The sequence below is a fragment of the Eubalaena glacialis genome, chromosome 10 (assembly GCF_028564815.1).
Source record: "Eubalaena glacialis isolate mEubGla1 chromosome 10, mEubGla1.1.hap2.+ XY, whole genome shotgun sequence".
NCBI classification, from domain to species: domain Eukaryota; kingdom Metazoa; phylum Chordata; class Mammalia; order Artiodactyla; family Balaenidae; genus Eubalaena; species Eubalaena glacialis.
The window spans coordinates 96245083-96260136 of record NC_083725.1 but is presented as its reverse complement, the minus strand read 5'-3'; the positions used below and the strand labels follow the sequence as shown (position 1 = coordinate 96260136).

The window sequence follows — 15054 nt, the reverse complement described above, 5'->3', positions numbered from 1 at the left end:
TTCACTTTGTTGTAAAGCAGAAGCTAGCACACCATTGTAAAGCAATTATACTTCAATAAAGATGTTTAAAAAATAAAAAAAAATAAAAAAAAATAAATGCACATCATTTACTTTGGAACCTGGGCTATGTGTGTTCCCACTGTGATTAGCTCAAAAATATTTAATTTGGTAAGTTTCACTTCCTGCTTTCATTTTTTTTTTTTTTTTAGCAATTTTTAATTTTTCTCTTTTTTTAATTTATTTATTTATTAGCTGCGTTGGGTCTTCGTTGCTCCACACGGGCTTCCTCTAGTTGCGGCGAGCAGGGGCTACTCTTCATTGCGGTGCGCGGGCTTCTCATTGCGGTGCGCGGGCTTCTCATTGCGGTGCGCGGGCTTCTCATTGCAGTGGCTTCTCTTGTTGCGAAGCACGGGCCCTAGAACGTGCAGGCTTCGGTAGTTGTGGCACGTGGACTCAGTAGTTGTGGCTCTCAGGCTCTAGAGCTCAGACTCAGTAGTTGTGGCGTGCGGGCTTAGTTGCTCCATGGCATGTGGGATCTTCCCAGACCAGGCCTCGAACCCGTGTCCCGTGCACTGGCAGGCAGATTCTTAACTACTGCACCACCAGGGAAGTCCCTCATTTTTTAAATACAATCTATTTTAAACAAAGAGTAAACAAAAATCAAGTATGAGACACTTCTGCTTATTGCCTAATCAGGTTTATAACAAAAACTAAGGCAGAGGGACTTCCCTGGTGGTCCAGGGGTTGAGAATCCGCCTTCCAATGCACGGGACCGGGTTCGATCCCTGGTCAGGGAACTAAGATCCCACATGCCGTGGGGCAACTAAGCCCACGCTGCAACTACTGAGCCCCTGCACCACAACTACAGAGCCCACACGCCCTGGAGCCTGCATGCCACAACTAGAAAGCCCATGCGCCGCAAATACTGAGCCTGCACACTCTGGAGCCTGCACGCTGCAACTACTGAGCCCATGCACCACAACTAGAGAGAAGCCTGTGCACTGCAACGAAAGATCCCGCGTGCCGCAACTAAGACCCAATGCAGTGTGATGAATTGGGAGATTGGGATTGACATATATACACTGATATGTATAAAATGGATAACTAATAAGAACCTGCTGTATAAAAAAATAAATTAAATAAAATTCACAAAAAAAGACCCAATGCAGGCATAAATAAATAAATAAATAGATAAACAAGTAAATATTAAAAAAAACTAAGGCAGAATTGACAAAGCTCCAAATAAAAAGTACAAATACTGAAAAATAATGGTTACCTGCTATTTTTACGCAAAATTATACTAGACATTAAAACACTAGCTGATTAAGGGCTACATTACATTTTTACCAATCTACCACAACATTTACAAACTCTTCTAACTCTTGATCCAACTGACAAACTCCATTTTTAAATTTTTGTTATCCAAGCAACACCAACTACTCTTTTTACAAATAAGAGCCTCATTTTTTTTTATCTAAACACAGAACCTGTAATTTAGCAACTGTATAGCTTCTGAAATTCAGGTAAATTATTTACTTGAAATGTATGTATAAAAACAAATTAGAAACTACTAGTTGCACTTAGCAATTATTCATAGCTTATTTTTCCATTCCCAAAAGAGGGTAATATTTGTGCAAAGGTCTAGTGCTAAAAACCAATATCATAAAATATTTAGTGTCTTAGACTGCTTTTTAAAGGATTTCCTTTACTCTCTTGAAACATTTAATAAACAGATCATCTCAAGTATAAAAAATAGAGCTCTTTTTTACTCTCATCCAAAAGATTTCAAATAAAGAAAAGGAGTCTAGGTATCACACATAACTAAATCTGATATGCCTAATAATGCAGGACCCAAATATAATGAAGTCATTTACTAACAAGTGAACTAAAAATAGAGCCCCAGCAGCTGGAGCCTGGGGGTTTATATAATACACTAGCTGACTTCTAAAAGCTCCTAAGACAGAATCCACAGAATACAAAGGCAAGAGGGAAACAACACCATTCCTCTCATGCTGTTAAATCAGATATTAAAATAATTTTTCCAGAAAAAAATTAACTAAAAGCTAATCTTGTGTTACATCAAATTGAAAAAAAAATTGTCAAGAGCACAGAGGATCAAATAAACCTAATTACAGGAGATGTCAATTAAGACTCACTACCGTGCCACACTACAATACCTTTTAAAACATCTAAAAGGTTTTAAGGGACTTCCCTGGTGGCTCAGTGGTTAACAATCCGCCTGACAATGCAGGGAACACGGGTTCAATCCCTGGTCCGGGAAGATCCCACATGCCGCGAGCAACTAAGCCCATGTGCCACAACTACTGAGCCTGTGCTCTAGAGCCCAAGAGCCACAACTACTGAGCCCGCACGCCATAACTACTGAAACCCATGCATTCTAGGGCCCGCATGTGCAACTACTGAGCCCACGTGCTACAACTACTGAAGCCCGCGCGCCTAGAGTCCATGCTCCGCAACAAGAGAAGCCACCTCAATGAGAAGCCCACGCACCGCAGCGAAGAGCAGACCCCGCTCGCCTCAACTAGAGAAAAGCCTGCGCACAGCAACAAAGACCCAACACAGCCAAAAAATAAAAATAAATTTAAAAAAATTTTTTTAATAAAATTTTTTAATTTTTTAAATAAAAAATAAATTAAAAAAAAAATAAAAGGTTTTAAGAACAGTATCTAGCACTCTAATACTAAAAATTATAACATCAGGAATATAAAGGGTAAATTAGGTTATATTCCTAATTTCAACATATATTTTAGTAAACTTAATTGTCACCAAGTGACATAAATGTGGGTTTCCTTCTGATAAACTATTAATGGTAGAACATATGTTTGGAGCTGATTTTTGTAGTAGCTAATTTCTGCTTTATCTTGTCCTGGGTACTAAGGCATATATTTGCAAAAAGCTAATCAGGGTGAGAGGTATAGTACAAAGGCAGATGCAATACCAGAAAATAACTACCCCGTGTTGGGCCTAAATATATAATCCTCATGTTCTAACAATTTCCAACAATAAACTGCATGTGTTCATCTATTTACTAACTTATTAATAATGGCCAATATTGGCAGATCCTGTATCTGCCCACTCTGTTGGGGCTCGTGGGGCTCCAGAATACACCAAGACCATAAACTCATTTAGGCTGAAATGAAAAGAATTTCCCAAAATTATAAGACTACGAATTCAGGGACTTCCCTGGTGGTGCAGTGGTTAAGAATCTGCCTGCCAATGCAGGGGACACAGGTTCAAGCCCTGGTCCGGGAAGATCCCACATGCCGTGGAGCAACTAAGCCCGTGCACCACAACTACTGAGCCTGCACTCTAGAGCCCGCGAGCCACAACTGCTGAGCCCACGTGCCACAACTACTGAAGCCCGTGCACCTAGAGCCCGTGCTCCGCAACGAGAGAAGCCACCGCAATGGGAAGCCCGCACACCGCAATGGAGAGTAGCCCCCACTCACCGCAACTAGAGAAAGCCCGCGCACAGCAACAAAGACCCAACGCAGCCAAAAATAAATTTTAAAAATAAGACTATGAATTCAAAAACATTTACAAACTAAAGAAGATATTTTGAATCACAGTAATCATTAGCTACCCTCAAGACCATCTATTGTACTCCAGGCTAGCATTAATCATGACACTGTAGTACACAGAAATGATTTTCTTCTTCAAATTCCACCCATAGCACCAACACCAAAACAACATTTACCTAAAGCATATATGGAAAGACCATAATAAAACTTGTTATGAAAAAGTGGTCTGAACATTTGTGGCAGCCATGGAAGTGTGTTTAAATCTTAAAATCACTAATCTGAATTTTTATAACTTTTCTAAATGTTCAGTTACATAAGATGTGTCATTAAAAAGCTAGTTCTCTTAAGTGCTGAAAAATGCCCAAAGATATGTACAGAAATTACTATAAACCCTTTCTCAATATTTAGACTTCTGTTTAATCATCACTGATCACCTATCATTCCTTCAGGTCCTCTATTAACAATAAAAATACCCAATGTCTTTAGCACAGAACTTTGCAGTAGGAATTTCTATTCTGCTTGAGCAGATTTTACGCCTAAATTTTTTTCTTTTTAATATGAGTTCACTTGTTCCCTCTGTCCTTTGTTTCTTTTCCTGCCTTCTCTTGTGTTTTGGGGGGTTTTTTTTAACATCATTATTGGAGTATAATTGCTTTACAATGGTGTGTTAGTTTTTACTGTACAACAAAGTGAATCAGCTATATGTATACATATATCCCCATATCCCCTCCCTCTTGCGTCTCCCTCCCACCCTCCCTATCCCACCCCTCTAGGTGGTCACAAAGCACTGAGCTGATCTCCCTGTGCTATGCAGCTGCTTCCCACTAGCTATCTATTTTACATTTGGTAGTGTATATATGTCAATGCTACTCTCTCACTTCGTCCCAGCTTCCCCTTCCCCACCTGTGTCTTCAAGTCCATTCTCTACGTCTGCGTCTTTATTCCTGTCCTGCCCCTAGGTTCTTCAGAACCTTTTTTTTTTTTAGATTCCATATATATTTTTTTATAGATTCCATATATATTCCAGAACCTTTTTTTTTTTTTAGATTCCATAAAGTAAGTCTTTCTGACTTACTTTGTATGATGGTCTCTAGGTCCATCCACCTCACTACAAATAACTCAATTTCGTTCCTTTTTATGTATGCCTAGATTTTTAAAACCTCAAGCCTAAACTGAACTTATCTTGATCTCTATTTATCCAAAGCAGTCTTTTTCACCACATACACACACAAAATTATTTCATTCAGCAAAAATTCAACACTTATCAAATAACCAAAAAATAGCTGTCACCTACCTGTAGTACCGAGATTGCAGATATGTTGAACAAACAGTCTTTGATACGTGACTGGCAGACCCAAAGTCTATTACTTTAACCCTATATGGCTGTCGAACAGGATCCACCAACATAATATTCTCTGGTTTGAGGTCTGCGTGAATTAAACCAAGACTTTTCAATTTTTTCAGTGCAGTGGCCACTTGCTGAAGAATGGGTCGAATTACTTTTAGTGGCAGAGGACTGAACTTATTTTGTTTCAGAAAGTCATACAAGTTTTGTTCCAGCATCTCAAAGACTAAACAAGTATGGTTACGGTGCTGAAAGCATTCATAAGCTCGTACAAAGTTATATTCATCAGCATTTTCAGTACTGAGCCTTGCTAATATGCTCACTTCTATCTGACCTTGACGTGCATAAGAAGGGTGGTTCTTCAAAATTTTGATTGCTACAATTTCATTTGTCCCTCTTTTCCAGCATTTGACTACCTGGCCAAAAGTGCCTCGACCAAGAAAATCAAGGACTTCGTAAGTATTTTTCATGGAGCATAAGACTTCATGCTGTACTAACTGATAGTCACCTTCTCCAGTGGTACAATTCTGTTTTGTTCCTGTGGTAGTTGTCACAACTGTCACTGGATTTCCCATGTTGGTTTGCAACATTGCAGGAAGTATGGACAACTCATCCACAATCTGCATTGCGCTATGATTATCCAACTCCTCACTCTTGCGCTTCAATCCACATCGCTGGGGGCCTTCTAGGAAATTTAACCTGTGTCGCCACGCCCCAATCTGAGGTGCCTCCACTTGAGTTTGCTGCGCCTGAGCTGCTATAACCTTAGTAGCACCCGCAGTGCTTTTTAAAACAACAGCACTTGTCTGCAATGAAAGGTTGTGTCCTCGAGGTCTGTTAAATGGTATCTTTGTCTGAAAAGCACTACCCTTAGCGGGAGGATGAGAATTTCCAACGTTTCTACCATTCACATAGGCCCGTGGATAGTTTCTTTCCTGGAATACACAACTGCTTGGCTCTACTTTGAGTTTCTTCACACTACAAAAGGCACTTGACTGAGTTTGATAAATATACGGTGGGTAGACCAAGACTTGTGAGGCCATACCTGCAAAAGAAAAAAAGGGCCATTTAGCTACAAAAATTTAATTTTTTAAATCTCATGAAGAAAACATTTAAGGATCAAGTCCATAATTTATAAAAATAGTTAAATTCCATTAAGATTTTTTCCCCTTGGAGGAGAAAAACATTTTCAATGCTCCATTTTAGTTACTTAGTACTTCAGATATTTTGTGTATTGCATGAAAGGTCAGGACTAAACAGCTGAGTACATTCATTTAATCAATAAATATTTACTGCTAAGCTACACGGCCAAGATATGCCCTAAGAACTGTACCAACCATTTTCCCTCCAAAAGAAAAGGTACAGATCCTTAAACTGTACACATTTGGCAAAAGTAAAACATTCTATGACCAATATATCATTTATGAACCAATGACCAAAAAAGAAAATATGTATTACATAAATGTAGTTACATTCCATAAACCTAAAGCTCCAGAACTGCCTCAGGGAGAAAAAAAATCAATTGTAAAAATAAGTATATAAGCCAGATAGAGTTCGTTTTCACAATGTCCTCTTTACTTAACGTCATTTTCCACATCCACCCTTGTAGCAAACTCCTTTACATTCAAATCAAAGTGATACATTTTTTTTCTGTTGGCTTGTGGGATCTTAGTCCTCCAACCAGGGATTGAACCCAGGCCCTCAGCACTGAAAGCACTGAATCCTAACCACTGGACTGCCAGGGAATTCCTGAGACAATACCTTTTTTTTTTTTAAACAGACTTTCTATTTTATATTGGAGTATAGTTGATTAACAATGTTGTGGTAGTTTCAGGTTTACAGCAAAGTGATTCAGTTATACATATACGTGTATCTATTCTTTTTCAAATTCTTTTCCCATTTAGGTTGTTACATAATATTGATCATTGGTCCCTGTGCTATACAGTAGGTCCTTGTTGGTTATCCGTTTTAAATATAGCAGTATATACATGTCAATCCCAAACTTCCTAACTATCCATTCCCCCCTGGTAATCATAAGTTCATTCTCTAAGTCTGTGAGTCTGTTTCTGTTTTGTAAATAAGTTCATCTTTTTTTTTTTTTAGATTCCACATGTAAGCAATACCTTACTATATTTCTCTTTCTCTTTCTGACTTACTTCACTCAGTATGACAATTTCCAGGTCCATCTATGTTGCTGCAAATGGCATTATTTCATTCTTTTTAATGGCTGAGTAATATTCCATTGTACAATACCTTCTTGATGAACCCTTGCCTGGAACACCCACACTCACCACTCACCCTCCAGGCAGAATTGGGCATTCAGTGCTCTCGTAGAAGCTTACATATTCCTCTAATTAGCATTCATGATATGACATGCCTGACATTGCATTGTAACTGTCAGCACATACAACAGTCTTTCACACTAGATCTGAAACAAAGTGCTCATAATATAGAGTTGGTTTTCAATAAATGTTGGTTGGTTGAATTAACTTCAAAATATTTCCGTTCTCCACAATTTAAAAATCTGTATCATATTCTAGGCAGTCTCCTACCATTTTAACAAATCAAACATCAATTCTTTAACTCAAAAACAACAGATTGCCATCACTATATGTAATATATATAATATTTAAAATAATAAAAGCTACCACCTACTATGCAACAGTTTAACAAATGCTTTATTTGCAGCATTTTATTTAGTCCCAATTTGCTGTTAAGGAAACTAAAGCTCAGAGGGACTAGGTAATTGGTCCAAAGTCACATAGCTAGGGTGTAGTAAAAGGAGCAGGAAAATACAATGGCCCTTCAGGTAAAAGGCATAAATTTATGCCTCCTTCAAATTCATAAACAATTCTTGTTACAACCTACCACTTTCCTAAGTTGACCTGGCTTTGGCAAGAAATCAGCTACAAAACCTTATTACACAAATTAAGATTTGCTGTTCAATGCGTAAGAGAAAATCGTAAATTGAAATCCTGGAGTTCCAAACCTTTTCATCTATTTTCCTAAAATCTTATTGGCATCTATTCTATACTTTTACTCAGGGGAGATTTCAAAACTCCACCAATTTATCATCTTTTTAATGAAGCAAAGGCACATCAAAAACTCCTTCTAAACATATCAAGCTCACTCTCTAACTCACTTAACACTGTGAAGCTCCCCAACCTCATCTTCAACAACTTAACATTACCATGATTCTCCTTACTTCAAAGCACTTCTGTAACCCACACCCATAGAAACAGACACAATGACAGATGACGAAACTCACAAACAAGAGTTTCTAAAACAGCTCTTAAAAATATACTAATGGATTTAAAGAAGAACATGAACATAAACAGGAGACACATGAAAATCATTTTAAAAATGGAACTGGTGAGCCTGGAGAACCCTACATACCATACATAGATGGTGGGAAAGAAATTTGGCAATACCTAACAAAATTGCAAATGGATATGTTCTCTGATCAAGAATCAGATAACTCAGATACAGTACAAGACAGTCATGCAGCACTGTCTGTAAAGAAACACAACACTGGAAACAACCTAAGCATCCATCCAAAAGGCATGAGTTAGATACACTTTGATACACAGACCAACCAGAGTCTTAAAAAAAAACAATGAAAACAATCTTTTTACCCTGCTATAACCTGATTCCCAAGATAATATTGTTACATGAAAAAGGCAAAATTCAGAAAAATGTGTACTTTACAACAGATATTACCACGTGTGTTTAATTAAAAAGGGGAATTATATTATCTATATTTTTGCACATACATTAATATGTGTACATACATAAAGAAGTTGTAGGTTTCTCTGCCTTAGAGAAGAATAACAAGAATACTGGGGGCAATGAGAAAGACTGACTTTACACTGTACGTCCTTTTTACCACCTTATTTTTTACTATGTACCTGTATTACCTGTTCAAAAAAGTTTTTTAATCATCTGGGAAACCTATTAAAACATACAGATGAAACAATTTCAAGATGAAATAATATATCTTGGATATGCTTCAAAATAACAGAGAAAGTGGATGGGGATATAGATAAAATGAAATTAGCCAGAAATTATTCATCATAGGAGCTTGATAGTGAATAAAAAGGGGTTCATTACACTATCCTATCTACTTTTGAATATGTATATGTTTTTCCTTAATAAAAAGTTAAGTAAGGGACTTCCCTGGTGGTCCAGTGGGTAAGACTCCGCACTCCCAATGCAGGGGCCGGGGTTCAATCCCTGGTTAGGGAACTAGATCCCACACACATGGCGCAACTAAAAGTTCGCATGCTGCAACTAAGAGTCCACATGCCGCAACTAAGAAGTCTGCATGCCGTACTCAAGATCCCACATACCGCAACTAAACATGCCACAACGAAGATCCCGCGTGCCACACTAAGACCCTGCACAGCCAAAATAAGTAAATAAATAATGTTTTTTAAATGTTTAAAAACAAAAAGTTAGGTAAACATATATTTAAAACTCCAGAAAAATTCTGATTCAGTAAATCTGTGGTGAGGTTCAGTTATCTGTACGTATACAAGTTCCCAAGGCCATTTACTGATAGATTCACACTAACTATTGACATTACTGAGAACCAATGATCTCATCTGTACAAAACCCTAGGCAAATTCAAGTCCCACCACTTCAGGGCCCTCAAGTCTGAAAAATCAGGCTGAAGTCCTAGGGAATAAAATGCATACCACGCTAGGCCAATCCATGCCATGTTAAATAAAGGTGTTATGTGAACAACAGCTGAGATCCAGGTAATTGACCTAGAGATGTTTTTTTAAAAAACTACTACAATTTCTGAATCCAGCTGTCCCTACCTTTTCTTTTCCAACATGCCAAGCTGGAAGGCAAACAGCCCAAAGGTTCCAACCAGGGCCAACTAAAGGAAGCTTAGAGAAAGTAATTACCCCTCACCAACCACTGTACTCTGTGGGACCAATCTCAAAGGAAACTTTAGAAAATAAACACGGGGTAGGAATGTCACGTAATTTACATAGCACATAAGAAGAAGTGGGTGAGGGGGTAATGCTGGAGATAGTTGTTATAACAGACCACAAGAAAAGAACTCTAAATTACTAATTAACTTGACTACTGTGACTCCCTACCACAGGTATTAAGTCTTTCCCTTTTCCCACCCTCCATCAGATTAACTCATGACCTGAGAAGAGTATCTTATACTTGGTGTTTATGGATTTTACAGAGTATGGTTAGTACTCTGAGAAGCTGCTGAAGTCCAGAGTCCAAAACACTGATTCAGTACAATACTACATAGTTCCTATTATTTTTCATTGCAATATATACTGTTATACCTCTGCAGTTATATTTCATGACTTTATCATTTGTTCTCACCAACTGACTAAGAAATGAAGTTTTGAAATACCACCCTTTTGTGAGCTGGAGCTGCCTATAAAATCACTCCAAGGACAGTCAAGACTCCTGTTAGGGACTTCCCTGGTGGCACAGTGGTTAAGAATCCGCCTGCCAATTCAGGGTACAAGGGTTCGAGCCCGGGTCCGGGAAGATCCCACATGCCGTGGAACAACTAAGCCCGTGAGCCACAACTACTGAGCTCGTGTGCTGCAATTACAGAAGCCCACGCTCACAGAGCCCATGCTCCGCAACAAGAGAAGCCATCGCAATAAGAAGCCTGCGCACCGCAACGAAGAGTAGCCCTCGCTCGCCGCAACTAGAGAAAGCCCACGCACAGCAATGAAGACCCAATGCAGCCAAAAATAAATAAATAAAATAAATAAATTTATTAAAAAAAAAAAAAAAAGACTCCCGTTAGAGTAACCGTTAAGTTTCCATTCCTCAGGCTTAATAATCTCAGGTACTTTAATAGGCCTTATTTTTCCAAGCCTCTAAAAAACTTTAAGACCCATCTGAATTCTATTCAAATTCTTCACATCCTTTTACAATTACCAAAACAGCAATGTAACCAATGTTGATAACTAAACCACCACTAACCATAAAGATATGGTTTCTTCTCAGGCCTTCTGAAAAGGGAGGGAGGTAGCAGAGATAGAAATACTTTGACTATCTTATATTCAATTTATTAGCCAATATCAAAGTTCTGGATCATTTTCTGCCAAACTTATACATAGCGCTATACGTAATCAGGTTCTTCTTTAAAATAGCCTGTGATATCACAAATACATTTAATTAAAGGTAAATAATGCCTTGCATTCTCCTCACTCAACTCTCTTCTTCTACTTGTTTAAATCTCAATTTTTAAACTTTTTTTTCCTTAAAAAACTGTGGTAAAATATACATACATAAAATTTATCATTTTTAGGTGCACAGCTCAGTGGCATTAAGGTCATTCACACTGTTGTGCAACCATCACCACCATCCACCTCCAGAACTTTCCCCCCCACTTTGAAAACTAAAACTAAAACAACTGTCCACTGTCCCCTCCCACTAGCCCCTGGCAACCACCTTTCTACACTCTGTATCTACAAATTTGACTACTCTAGGTACCTCATATAAGTTTAATTATACAATACTTGTCCTTTTATAACTGGCTTATTCCACTCAGCATGTCTTCAAGGTTCATCCATGTTGCAGCATGTGTCAGAATTTCCTTCCTTTTTAAAGCTAAGTAATTTCCCATTGCATGTTTATGCCATATTTTGTTTATCCATTCAGTCATCAAAAGATATTTGGGTTGTTTCCACCATTCAACTATTGTGACTAATGCAGCTGTGAACATGGATGTACAAACATCTCTGCAAAACCCTGTTTGCAATTCTTTTGTATATATACCCAGAAGCGGAATTGCTGGATTACATGGTAATTCCTTTGTTTTTTGTTTTGTTTTGTTTTAGGCCGCACCACATGGGTTACAGGATCTTAGTTCCCCAACCAGGGATCGAACCCGTGAGCTCGGCAGTGAAAGTGCGGAGTCCTAACCACTGGACCACCAGGGAATTCCCATGGTAATTCCATTTTTAATTCGAGGAATCACTAGACTGTTTTCCTTAGCAGCTGCACCATTTTACACTCCAACCAGTAGTGCACAAGGGTTCCAATTTTTCCACATCCCTGCCAATGCTTGTTATTTTCTTCTTTCTTCTTTTTTAATAATAGCCATCCTAATGGGTATGAAGGGGTATCTTATTGTGGTTTTCAAATCTCCATTTTTTTAAATCTAATTCTTCATCAATACTGGCTACACTAACACCTAGAGCTTGATGTCATCAGTAGCTATAACACATAAACTTTGTATTTTTTCATTTGAGTTACTGATGAATATTAAACATTACACTTAAGACTAAGCTCTATAGAAACCCATTCCCAAGTGATTACTGAACAAACCCCCTTCTTTCAGACCATCACTGAAAAGTATAGAAATTATTAAATTACTAAAAACATCAAGTTTTAGGGACTTCCCTGGTGGCGCAGTGGTTAAGAATCCGCCTGCCAATGCAGGGGACACGGGTTCGAGCCCTGGTCTGGAGGATCCCACATGCGGCAGAGCAACTAAGTCCATGCACCACAACTACTGAGTCTGCACTCTGGAGCCTACGTGCCACAACTACTGAGCCCACACGCCACAACTACTGAAGCCCGCGTGCCTAGAGCCCGTGTTCCGCCAACAAGAGAAGCCACCGCAATGAGAAGCCCGCGCACCGCAACGAAGAGTAGTCCCTGCTCACCACAACTAGAGCAAGCCTACAGGCAGCGATGAAGACCCAACGCAGCCAAAAATAAATAAATAAATAAATTTTTTTTTTTTAAAAACCAAATTTTAAATTAAGATACAAATATGGAAATGTGATCAGTATTGAAGATTTCTAAAGATCTACAAGAAGAAATAAATCAAAACAAAAGAAAACCCTTTTAAAAACATAGGAAAAAGGTTTCCTTTACCTAAAGAGAGGCTCAGGGCACTAAAAGATTATCTCATAATAAACAGGGATAAAAGACCAAAACATTAAATATATAGCCAGTAATACACAATTAAAAAAAAAAGACTGTCAATACAACAAACAAAAAAGTCAGCTCAATGAACATTACCTTAGAGAATATTTTCATTCAACTGGAAATCAGCAAACAGCTATACTAGATCAAGGTAAACGACTGATTCTGTTACATAAAAACCCTGCATTAAGATTTCTTTTCTGAACACACCTATCAACTCTGTTTCCAGGATATACTAAAATAAGTAGACACAAGTACAGTTCACTTTCAAAAGTGAACTTATTACCACTCTATAAAGGGAGATAGAATGTAACAGGAAACGAAAAGTTGAGACTCCTTTATCAGGTAAAATGTACAAATGCACCTTTAATCTACCAGCTTCAAAGCTAAGAGCTAGAAAATCATCCTGTGTGAAAACAGTAATGATATCTTATGTCTACACAGCTATAGTAGTACTAAATTCACTAATGCAATAATGTGTTTTTAGTCAAATCACACAAATACACATTAATTGCCTTTCAGCAATGATTACAACTGCCTTTCGGCATGCTATGATTAGCATGAGACAAAAAGACTGAAATGTACTTCGTAAAAACTCAGTGACCATGCTAAAAAACAAATAAAACAATAACACCACCACCCCACACACACAAGCCAGTGCTTCCTGATCTACTACCAAGTCCTCATCATCCTATTCTGGTCTTTATCTGGATCCACTCACCTCTCATAATCCTCTTTCCTTCCCTCATCTCAATTAAACCCCAAGATCTGACCTGCCAATATCAACACAGTACTTCACATTCTGTCCTCAAAATATTATCTCTTCCTTTGATCTACCATCTCTTTCTGATTATCTCCCACCACACAGACTCCCAATATTCCTTGCTAAATTCTAGTTCCTCTGCTTCTAGTAAAATAGATTCAAAATTAACACTTCTCTTATGTAACACACAAAAATATTTTTAAAGATACTTAGGAGCAAAAGAACCCAAAATTCTAAATCTGAATACAGTAGCTCTCAATCTTTTTCCTGAAACATTTCAGGTATGATGAACTTTGAAGAAGTGAAGCACTTTAGGGGAGGTAGTATTAAAGGGCAAAACTTTTTCAGAGAAGTAAAAGTACTTTGGGGAAGGTGGTCTTCACAAAAGCATTTTTATTAACACATGCAAATGAAGTAACTTAGTCATTCTAAGAAAGGAGGTTTGTGCATCATTAGAATGACTTTCAAAACTGCAGAAAATCTTGGGCTTCCCTGGTGGCGCAGTGGTTAAGAATCTGCCTGCCAATGCAAGGGACACGGGTTCGAGCCCTGGTCCGGGAAGATCCCACATGCCGCGGAACAACTAAGCCCGTGCACCACAACTACTGAGCCTGAGCTCTAGAGCCTGCGAGCCACAACTACTGAGCCCACGTGCCACAACTACTGAGCCCACGTGCCACAACTACTGAAACCTGCACGCCTAGAGCCCGTGCTCCACAACAAGAGAAGCCACGACAATGAGAAGCCCGCACACTGCAAGGAAGAGTAGCCCCCGCTCACTGCAACTAGAGAAAGCCCGCGCACAGCAACGAAGACCCAACACAGCCAAAAATAAATAAATAAATTAATTAATTAATTAATTTTTTTAAAAAACTGCAGAAAATCTTTTGTAAAACAGCAGGGTCAACCTACTTCATCTAGGTAGTGGGCCAAAGAGAAATGATGCCATTCTTACACTACTTCTGCATTCTTCACAAAGTCTAGCACAGAGTTAAATGAATAAAGAAAGCCTCAAGCTATTATAGTCTCAAATCTTTTCACTTATTTTTTATAGGCTATTGAAAACACCAGTTTTATCACAACTCTAATTTTTGCACAAATGACTATGTCTTGGATTCATAAGGTCTGACAAGCAAAGAGATCAAAGGAGATAGAAAGAAATCTTCAAGGTAACAATACTGTCCATAATCTAGTTTCATGTAAATAACAGATTGTTCCAGCTTGGTTTATCCACAGACTTAAAGATTTTGCTTTCATGAATATACTTAGAAAAAGTTTCATTTTTTCCATTTTTAAAATATCTTCAGGCACGTGAATATTTTCAAAGGATATTAAGACATTACAATAAAGTTTCATTCAGAATCATTTTTTTGATACTTGTAACTGGACACAATGCAAACAATACCAGAATTTCATTTCTTTTTCAACTGAAAATTTGTCATCATTTTATTGAGGGATAAAAGGACATTTTTCTT

General features: G+C 38.1%; 1 protein-coding gene across 3 annotated transcripts in view; it reads right to left on the bottom strand.

The window, feature by feature from the left end:
- The window catches only part of HIPK3 (homeodomain interacting protein kinase 3), a 96961-nt gene that overhangs the window by 61873 nt on the left and 20034 nt on the right, over nucleotides 1-15054 (bottom strand). For all 3 annotated transcript variants that reach the window (XM_061201566.1, XM_061201565.1, XM_061201567.1), the window contains exon 2: nucleotides 4837-5932. In XM_061201566.1, coding sequence (XP_061057549.1) covers nucleotides 4837-5930 — 1094 coding nt within the window. In that variant the 5' untranslated portion in view covers nucleotides 5931-5932. The remainder of the gene's footprint in view (nucleotides 1-4836; nucleotides 5933-15054) is intronic.